The sequence below is a fragment of the Aplysia californica genome, unplaced genomic scaffold (assembly GCF_000002075.1).
Source record: "Aplysia californica isolate F4 #8 unplaced genomic scaffold, AplCal3.0 scaffold00419, whole genome shotgun sequence".
Classification (NCBI taxonomy): domain Eukaryota; kingdom Metazoa; phylum Mollusca; class Gastropoda; order Aplysiida; family Aplysiidae; genus Aplysia; species Aplysia californica.
In genome coordinates this window covers 543,543-554,001 of record NW_004797689.1, presented here as the reverse complement: position 1 = coordinate 554,001, position 10,459 = coordinate 543,543, and the positions used below count along the sequence as shown (strand labels likewise).

The 10,459-nt window shown below is 43.3% G+C and overlaps 1 protein-coding gene across 1 annotated transcript in view; it reads left to right on the top strand.

Annotated features, from left to right (window-relative positions):
* LOC101861223 (neuralized-like protein 4) overlaps nucleotides 1–10,459 on the top strand; it is a 48,517-nt gene that overhangs the window by 20,243 nt on the left and 17,815 nt on the right. The window contains exons 10-17 of the mRNA XM_005104420.3: nucleotides 166–328; nucleotides 3,698–3,940; nucleotides 4,911–4,989; nucleotides 5,514–5,683; nucleotides 6,306–6,452; nucleotides 7,895–8,034; nucleotides 8,790–9,002; nucleotides 9,687–9,785. Coding sequence (XP_005104477.1) covers nucleotides 166–328; nucleotides 3,698–3,940; nucleotides 4,911–4,989; nucleotides 5,514–5,683; nucleotides 6,306–6,452; nucleotides 7,895–8,034; nucleotides 8,790–9,002; nucleotides 9,687–9,785 — 1,254 coding nt within the window. The remainder of the gene's footprint in view (nucleotides 1–165; nucleotides 329–3,697; nucleotides 3,941–4,910; nucleotides 4,990–5,513; nucleotides 5,684–6,305; nucleotides 6,453–7,894; nucleotides 8,035–8,789; nucleotides 9,003–9,686; nucleotides 9,786–10,459) is intronic.

Here is a 10,459-nt window from a genome sequence, read left to right as displayed (position 1 = left end):
TCTTTTTTGTGTTTGTTACTCTCTTGTAACACCTCTAATCTTCGGCACTTATATGACCTTATTGTGTTGCAAGTGCCGTAAAACTCTTACTAAAAACTTATCGGGTGGATTTACTTCTAGTGCTGTATCACGGTGTGTTTGTGTCCCTCTCTCTCTCTCCACCAGGTGGGCGACAGGGTCGGCGTGGTGCGTAAACAAGACGGGACGGTCCATTTCTTCGTCAACAGCGTGGACCAGGGGGCCTGCGCGGCCAACGTGCCCGCCACCGTCTACGGGGTCATCGACCTCTACGGCCAGGCCGCTCAGGCCACCATTGTGGATATTTCAGGTGAGGACCGACTCTGGTGTGGGTGGCTGGTTGGTGTGCATGTGGGGGGGAGGGGGGGTTGTTGTCATGTGGAGAGTCTGTGTGACTGTGTGATGATTACACAAGGTGTGCAAAAAGTGCGTTGGATCTGTACGTATTTTGATGCAACTGTAGTGAACTTCTAGGATTCATTGGCTAGGCTTAGGTTTACATTTGAAAGGAAATTGTTTCATCAATATGACTCGACCATGGTATAAAGCAACATAAACGATGGGTCTTATTCCTACCCGAGGGTTGTAGGCGGGCGTTCTGGTGTGGCTTTCTCCTTCTTTCTTATTAAACATCTGTCGTCCTTATCTCTCCTTATTCTTTTCTCTGTATGTTATTCTTTTGTAACTCTCCTAATCTATGACACTTATGTGACCTATTTGTGTGGCAAATGCCTTAAAACTCTCATTAAAACGAAACTGTGTCGAAACAAACTTGCTGGTGGGGGGATGGTGTATAGAGGTGGGTGTGATCTGGTTATCTCCTAAAGAGCATGGTTATTTTTCTCATCGAGAAAGTATTGGTTGTTGTTGTCGCTGTCGTGAGGTAGGGAGGGTGTTGCGGTGTTGTCACCGGGGAGGGAGATGGGGAGGGGGGGGGGAGACCATGGTCATGTGAAGAACAAGGGGTTTTTTGGTGTTTGTTTGTTGTTGGTGTTTGTTGGGGGGAGGGGGGGGGGGGGGTTCCAATAAAAAAAAAGTCTTGTTTGATTTTGTCATTGTTGATTCCTCAGCTGTCTGTTTTGGGTTGGTTGTGGGGTGGGGGTGGGTGGGTAGTGGGGATGCAGTTCCACCACTGTGGTGCTTCTTTCATAAGTCTCAATAGTTTTAGTTTAGTCTTGTGTTGTAATTTTTTGCATATGGTTGGAGGTTGGAGGGCACCACAGGTAGTTCCTGCTTTTCTGTCATCTGTCTGCCTGGGGGGGTTTTTCCTTGCACTAATTTGCACTTCTTTTCACTCAAACAGTCAATGTGATTTCTGTAAAGATGTCTCCGTTGCTGTAGCCTCATGTTTTTTGTTCATTTGCTCTTTGATTCAGTCTTTGTGTTTATTTTAGTTTTTACTGTTTAAGAGACTTTGTGCATTTTGACTTGACTGTCCTTAAAAAAAAAAAAAAGACAAAACAGTTGTTTTTGTCAGCAAATAAGAGATATTCAGGTTTCCATGGGAATTTGTTTCCGTTATTTTAGTTTTTGTGAAAATAAGGGTAAAATTTGCAAACTGGTAAAAATTCAAAGAATGCAAATAAAATTTGGTTTTAAAAAAATCTTCCAAATTCAATAAGTACACGTCTCTTTTGTAACATACTTAGATTTTGTTTGTAACATTCAAGACCTTATTTCTTACAGCTGTTGTGTGTGTTTTGTGTGCTATTTCATTTTTTATGTCTTTTAAAAAATTTTGTTTGCTCCGTTTTTTCTTCATTTTTCATGTTGTGTTATTTGAGTGAAGAAGATTCAGATTCTTGCGTGTTCATATTGCACCGTTCTTCTCCGTTCAGTTTCTGGTTTAGTGGACTTGACCTGCGTCTGTGGTGTAGCGGTTAGGTGCTTCGCTGACACGCACAGGAGAATCGAACTTAATTCTCTAGTAGGGGGTAATTTTTATCGAGTATCTCAGTTTTTTTGTTGGGATGTTGTATCCCTCTCCACTCAGATTGGCCCTGACAGGCATAAAAACGCGTACATTAACGAGTGGACTTGAAATTTATGTCTGCTCCTTTCTGCATTTTTCGTCTCATTACAAAGTGCATAGTTTGGACAGATGTTTTGCAATTTGCCAAATTGTTTGTAAGAAATCAATAGCAGGTGCCATCCAAAGCTGTTTTACGCTTGTTTTTATTTAACTTTTGTCTTTTTTGTCTGGTTTTCATTAAACTGTTGTGATTTTTTGTTGGTTTCTTTCTTCTCTAGTGAGATAAGTGCTTGCTTTCATTTATTTATTCAAATTGCATATGCCTGGTGTTATTTCCTTATTTATATACTTCTGCTTGCTTTCGTTTCCCTGTTAGTATTGTGTTGCAAGGGCCATGACACTCTTACTAAAACTTACCGTAAACTAAAACTGAAAAGCTCCCTTTTCGTAATTCATATACGCCTGCTTGCTTTCATTTCCTAATTTATATACACTTGCTTGACTTCATTTACTTATTCATATAACCGACTTTCTTGTTTTCTTTTTGTTTGTACACGTTTATGCACATTCTTGCTTTCATGTCTTTATTTATACACAACATGTTTTTGTCATTCCCTTATTTATTCACATTTATGCGCTTGTTCGCTTGCGTTCATTCGTCAGCTTTTTATTTCATTTTGCTTTGCTTTTGTAGTTTTTTGCACTGTTCTTTGTTTTTTGTTTTTGCTTTTTTTCCTGTGGGTGTGTAGTTTGCTTGGTTGCTGCACTGCATAATAACAACATAACAATATAGCACGTCCCTCATATATATATCATCAGCTTTTGCGCGCTTCCCACCCAGTGAATGAAACGTTTCCCTTGTCTGCATCAGTTTACAATACTCCCCTCCCCCATACAACCTCTGTCTCCCATCGTAATGTATCTCTGATATGAATCAGCTTCTGCTCCCCTCTACCTCCCCATCAAACCCCTTTCAGAGTAACATATCCCTCCTCATATCGTCTGTGGCATTTCTTTCCTGAAACTCCAACTGTGTCGTCAGTGCTTGCCACCCTGTAGAGGGGTCAGCCCTTCATTACACTCCTCCCACTCCCCTCTTTCCCTTGCTCTTTTTGGAATCCAACAGAATCAACCCGTGCCCATCAGCCCCCTCCCCCCCTCCACCTTGACCCACCCCCCTCTTACTAAAACTTGCCCATTACCCTCTCACATTCCTCCACACCCCCTGCTTGTGTAGAAATTTTCCTCCTTCCCCTCTCTCTACTGTCCACGCGTACACAGTCCCCCTACCCTCAATGGGTGGTTGGCGGGTGCTCTGGTGTGGTTTGCTCCTTCTTTCCTATCAAACATCTATTGTCCTTATCTCCCCTCCTTTTTTTTGTTTGTTACTCTCTTGTAACACCTTTAATCTTCTGGCGCTCATATGACCCTATTCAGTTGCGAGCGCCGTAAAACCTCTACTAAAACAAAAAAAGTCCCCCTTCATACATAGACACACACACACCCCCCCTCCCCCACCTGTGGCCCTCTCCACCGTCCTCGCATACACAGTCTCCCTTCATCTTTCATACATAGAGACATCCCCTACCCCTCCAGCACATACACAGTCCCCTCTCACACATAGACCCCCGCGCGCCCCCCGACCCCTTCCCTCCGATACACACGCCCATGCAGTGACAGGCCCGCGTGTCTACTACACACCCACAGATGCGCTGACCTCACCTGACACAGATTCGAGCGTGTTCACAGATCCGGACCAGCTCAAGTTCCACACGCGTCACGGTCGCAACGCAGCCGTGCTCCACTCGGGCCTGACGGCCGCCCGGCCCAACGCCACTGGCGAGTTCAACGACGCCATCATCATGAGCAACCGGCCGCTCAGGGACGGCGAGCTGTTTGAGGTGGTCATCGAGAAAATGGTGGACCGCTGGTCAGGTTCCCTGGAGGCAGGTGGGTGCTGGCTGATGTTTAAGTTATGTTACTACATTGTATATATACATTATAGCTGTCACCCAGCTAAACAAAAGTAAATGTTTGAGCCATTAACCTGCTAAAGGAAAGTTAATTCTACCTGTTTGAGGTGGTCATTGAGAAAATGGTGGGTGCTGGCTGATGTTTTATTAACGGTACTACCTTATGTAGGTTATAGTTGTCACCAAGCTAAACAAAAGTAAATGTTTGAGCTATTAACCTGCGAAACGAAAGTTAATTTCACCTTGTTTGAGGTGGTCATCGAGAAAATGGTGGACCACTTGAAGCAGGTGGGTGCTGGCTGATGTTTTAGTAATGTTACTAGATTTTGTAGGTTGTAGTTGTCACCCAGCTAAACAAAAGTTCATTGTAAATGTTTGAGCCATTAACCTGCTAAAGGAAAGTTAATTTTACCTGTCTGAGGTGGTCATTGAGAAAATGGTGGGTACCAGGTGATACTTACAAGTGCTACTACATTATAACCATCACTCTGCTAAACAAAAGGATGAGGGAACTGTGTCTACTATCACTTCTACTGCGGGGGTGTCGGGAGTCTAGTGGTCAGGCTACCAGACCTGTAATCGTGAGTTACCGGGCTCTACTTGGTACAGCGCTGTGTCCTTGGAAAAGACACTTTACACAAATTTTTCCATGAGACTGTCCTATCTGAGATGGATATTGAATTCTGAAGGCCAACATCTTTCTATTTGTCTGTCAGTATGTTTGTCCATCTGTCTGTCTGTCTACCTTTCCATTTCTCTTAGAAATCTCTTTGTGTCATGTATCTTTTTTTCGACTGATGTTTCTGTAGCCAGAATCCACCAGTATTGAGAAGGCGTTCCCTCTAACAATTGCCAAAAGATGTTGTTCCACAAAGGACTGCCTGTGTGTTGTGTGATATTTGTAACAAGCAAATCTGTGAGCACTTTCATGTTTGTTTGTATTCCAGGAGTGACGCTGGTCAAGCCGGAAGACATCGACTTCCCCAGCACCATGACTGACATAGAACACGACACCTGGATGCTCAGGTTTGTCAGACTTTTTTACATAACACATACATGTAATGTAGAACAAACTACCAGAAAGCAAACGTTTGTGTAACATGAAACAGACTGTGTTTTCTTAGGGCTCAATATCTGTGGTCGTAGCATAAAGTCATAACATAAACAACTTCTTTTCTTTGTATGTTACTTTCTCCTAACACCTCTAATCTTACTCACTTAAATGACCTATGTTGCAAGTGTCAAAAACTCTTGCTAAAACGAAACAAAACTAAATGACTGTTTATTGTGTAGATGTCCTTTACTTTACACAAACAAACAAAAAAGAGCTTTCTGGCACGTGCAGTTGCAATCAGCCATATGAACGCAAAACAAAAGAGTTTGTAGATAATTTAGAAAGCAAGTTGTTTCTACTGTTCCCGTCAGAGCCGACCATTTGATGAACTAGATGCAACATGCTAGCGGACATTATATGGAAATATATGGAAATACTCGTCTATAGATTTTCCTCTTCTGTAGCAGTGGTCTTTTTTTTTTCCCTCCCCTGCCAGTGGTTCAGCCATCATGCAGGACGGTGCCACTATACGCAACGGCTACCCGCTTGACCTTGACTCTCTGACCATCGGCTCGCGGGTGGGCATGATGCGATGCTCCGACGGCACGCTGCACTACTTTCTGGACGGAGTGGACCAGGGGGTGGCCAGTGCAGATATAGCTCCAGGTGAGGCTGATGGCGGAGACAGGTGGCCAGGGTTTGACAAAGACAGTCGTCCTGTGGAGGGTTGTTTTTTGGGGGGTTCAGTATTTTTTGTATTTTTAAATTTTTTTTGGTGGTCTCAAATACTGCTAGCTCAGACGTTTTGGTTTGGTTTTTTTCCTAATATTGTGCACTGTTGATGGTTTGAAGACGCTGGTAGATGCTACCAGTGAAAGTTTTTACAAAGACGTTTCATTCAGTCTAGATATATTCCAAACGTAGAGCCCTGAAAACTTTTTTTTATATTTTTAAAAACCATTTCCAGCCGTAGGAAATATGGTGATTGAAAGAGATGACTGTTGTTGTGGCTGTGTCTTGTAGTTTCAAGCGTGGAAATGGTATTTTTGACATTTGATTCTTGGATAGTTTCTGGTGTATAACTTGGGGGGGGGGGGTTTCAGAAAATTGTAGTTTCAGGTATGTCACTGTTTTTTTCATAAAAATTGTTTCTATTGCTATTTCCAGGTGTAAAATATTTTTCTTGTATTTCCAGGTGTGTAACTTCTTTTTATTTCGGGGGGTTGTGTGTTGTGTTTGTTGTTGTCCCAAGTGTGTAACTGTTTGTTTTTCTCTGTGTCTGCGTCAGGCGTGTACGCTGTGATCGACCTGTACGGTCAGTGTGGCCAGGTGAGCATGTCGTGTGGGACCATCGTGATGCCACCCGCCCACCTCCTGCCCCAGCCCGCCAGTCTACACACAGAGCCACTGTCCACGCCCTCCGTCGCCAACACAGGTGAGGGCTCGTCGTCTCTCGGCCTCCCTGTCCTTTGGTTGCTGTGCGGTTTTCCTCTATAGTATTATGTTTCTGGTGGTGAACGTCTAGTGGGTTTTCTTGATTTTCCTCAGGCAACAGTTGATGAAGGACTGTAATTTGTGCCTTGTTTTATTAGATAAAAAAATAAAACAAAACAGCCTGTTTTATTAGATAAAAAAATTAAACAAAACACAGCTGGCTTCAATCATGGACTTTTCCAAAAGCATGGGGGAGGGGGAGGAATGCTTTACTTTTACCGATTTTTTTTTTTTAAGGTAGGTGTTTTCAATTTTAAAATTCTTTTTCTTATTATACTTATTTCTATGACTTATTCTTAGCATTCTCATAATTGTTGTACTCCTTATTATTATTCTCATTATTGTGCTTATTCTTATTATTCTAATGTGGGTGGTTGGAGGGTGCTCTGATATCGTTTGCTTCTTCTTTCCTATCAAACATCTATCGTCCAAATCTCTCCTCCTTTTTTGTGTATGTTACTCTCTTGTAACACCTCTAATCTTTGGCACCTATATGACCTTATTGTGTTGCAAGTGCCGTAAAACTTACTTAAAAAAGCAACAAACTAATTCAAATTGTAGCAATTTCTTTTTAAAAAATTCTTTTTATTCTCCACTTGACCGTGCCTCCTACCATGTTGTTGCGGGTGGTTGGAGGGCGCCACTGGCTGGTCTTTCTTCTTTTGTTTCCCTCTGTTGTTTCTGTTCATCTGTCCTTGCTTCTTCCTTGCACTGTGTGATGGTGGGTGGTTGGCGAGTGCTCTTGTGTGGTTTGCTTCTTCTTTCCTATCAAGCATCTATCGTCTTTATCTCCCCTCCTTCTTTTTTGTTTTTGTTTCTCTCTTGTAACCTCTCAAATCTTCGGCACTTTAACCCCCGGGGCAGTGCCACCGACTGAAGTGTCTTTACGGGGCCATTCCCAAAGGGGGGACATTTCTTGTTCATGCACAGTACAATTGTAAATGGGCTGATTCATCATGTCACGCTCATAACTGTGCATGATCTACAACAGGGAACTGCTGCTTTTTCTTTCCTAATCCTTACTATTGTAATTTTCCTCTACTTCTTTTGTATGTTTGTCACACTCTTGTGACCCACTATTTCCGGGGTGCTTTGATAGTTGAAGCAGACTTTGTACTGTTGAAGCTAGAGAGGTGAGCAGAGTAAGTGTCATTCCCTGTAAGGATTCTCTGTTGACATACACCCTTTGGCGCTCATGTCACCTTATTCAGTTGCGAGTGCCTTAAAACCTCTACTAAAACTAAAAAACTTCGACACTTATATGACCTTATTGTGTTGCATGTGCCGTAAAACTCTTACTAAAACTGACTGATCGTTATTGTATAGATGTGCCTCTCTTTACTGAAACTCAAACTCTCATGCTGTTTGTTTTGCGTGTGGCAGAGGTGACCCACAGACTGAGCAAGTGTTGCGGCAAAAACATCACCTTACGCAGCACATGCTGGGGAGCTAGTCGCGTGCAGGGATACAACCACGGCATTGTCTTCAGCTCAGAGCCACTTAAGTACGACGAGATTTTCGAGGTAAATCTGTGTGGTGGGGAGGGGTGGGGGTGTGCTAGTAAGGTTGAGAGCTGTTGGGGGTGTACATGTGTGTGTGTGTGGGGGGGGGGGGGGGGTTGCTGTTCAGGTTGAGAGCTATAGGGAGTGTACATATGTGTGTGTGCTAGTCGTGTGCAAGGATACAGCCACAGCATAGTCTTCTGCTCCGAGCCTCTCAAGTATGACGAGATTTTTTAGGTAAGCTAGTTGTGTGGGTGGGTATGTGTGAGAGTAAGTGTGTGTGGGTGTGAGGGAATTGATGATCTTGAGCTTTGGTTGTTTCGGGAGAGTTTTGAAGAACCCTCACCGACCTGCCTCTGTGGTATTGGAGAAGAGGATGTCACATTCAAAAGTCCCTTGTCTTAATAAGCGACGCCTACAGTGAAAGTGAAAAGGGTGTTACACTCTTACAATTACCAAACACAGGGATGCCAATTTTTGTTGAGGTTTTTTGGGGTTTTTTTTAGTTTTCTTCAATAATTTGCAGGGGAGGGGGTTACTTGAAGAACAGTTATTATTCTAAGAATCTGTTTCCTGCTTATTCCCATATTATATGTGTCTATGAACTGTCTTTTTGTTTATAAATTTTCCATTTACACCCCTGCAAACAGGTTATAATGGAGATGTACTGACAAAATTCGTTAATCTTCTGCACTTTTACGACCTTATTGTATTGGGAGTGCTGTAAAACGCTCACTCTAACAAAACAGGCCTCACGTTTGTGGTGTTGTCCCCAGGTGGAGGTGAGCGAGGTGTCTGCCCAATGGTCAGGCTCCCTCAAGATCGGACTGACCACCATGGCCATCTCCGACAGCAGCTCGCCGGTCAATATCCCTGCCACCGCCGACGAGATCACCTCCAAGGTCACCTGGGTCGTGGTGGGGTCGGAGGTGAAGAAGAACGGCGTTGTGGTCAAGGATAACTACGCTCCGTCCTTGGCCAGGTTACAGGTGAATGCTTGCTCCTCTTTTCTCTCGCCTCCTTCTGTCTGTCTCTCCTCCTTCTCTGTCTCTTCTATCCTTCTTCTCCGTCTCTCTTGCCTGCTTTCTCTTTTCTACTGTTTCGCTCTCTCCTCAACACTTTTCTCTCTCACCGTAACTCTCTACTGTTATATCCAACACTATTTTCTTTTCTTTATCTCCCTTTCAATTAGTTGTTATGTGGTTTACATCCGTACATTTTTTATGGTGTCCGGCTAGTGGATTTTCATGATATTCCTCAGTCAATCATTGATGAAGGATTGTAATTTGTGCCTTGTCTAACCCGAACAATAAAAAAAGTGCCAGTGGATGGTTGGCAGGTGCTCTGTTGTGGTTTGCTCTTTCTTTCTCCTATCAAAACATCTATCAATTTATCTCTCCTCCTTCTTTTTTTGTGTTTGTTACTCACTAGTAACACCTAATCTTTGGCTCTTATATGACCTTATTGTGTTGCAAATGCCGTAAAACTCTTTACTAAAACGAAAAAATTGCTGGATATGATCATGGACATTGCTAGAGGCTTGGAGGGGGGGGGGTTTATACTCAACTTTTGCAGCTGTTTCCAAAAAAAAAAAGATTTGTTGAGTCGTGAGATTTTTGTCATCACAACACCATGTGACGGTTGTGGGTCCCCTCTCTTTCTCTCTGTGTCAGGTGGGCGACCGACTCGGCGTGTGTCGCGACTCTGACGGGGCCATGCACGTGCTCCTCAACGGGGACGACCTTGGAGAAGCAGCCTCGGGGATCCCTAAGGTGAGGGGTCATGGTCTAGACTGTTTGGTCCAATAAACAGATGGAGATACTGGATGTGGATGGTTGGCGGGTGCTTTGGTGTGGTTTGCTTCTTCTTTCCTATGAAACATCTATCGTCATTATCTCCCCTTCTTCTTTTTTATGTTTTTTACTCTTTTGTAACACCTCTAATCTTCTGGCCGTCATATGACCTTATGCAGTTGCGAACGCCGTAAAACCTCTACTAAAATTAAACTAGATTCTGGATGAAATCACAAGACAGTGCGCTATCAATAATAGTACAGTGCTTTGGCTTCATTTTTATGCCCTCCTCTTATCAGTTAAATCAGAAGGGTTCTTTCAGCATGTTGAAAAATTGTCAAGAGACCACTTACATGGATAGAGCATAGCACCATTGTAACCGTTATGCCAATTTCTTTACCCTTCGTCTCAGGATTGGCCTAGCCGTGCCATGCTACATTGCACCAGACGGTGCTACGACTGATTGTACTAAAGCTTGTCATTGCATATCATACTTTTGATTAACATCTCTCTCTCTCTCTCTCTCTCTCTCTCTCTCTCTCTCTCTCTCTCTCTCTCTCTCTTTCATGTTTTTCTTTATCTCTCTCATGTTTTCTCGCTCTCTCTCTCCCTCTCTCTCTCTCTCTCTCTCTCTCTCTCTCTGTCTGTCTCTC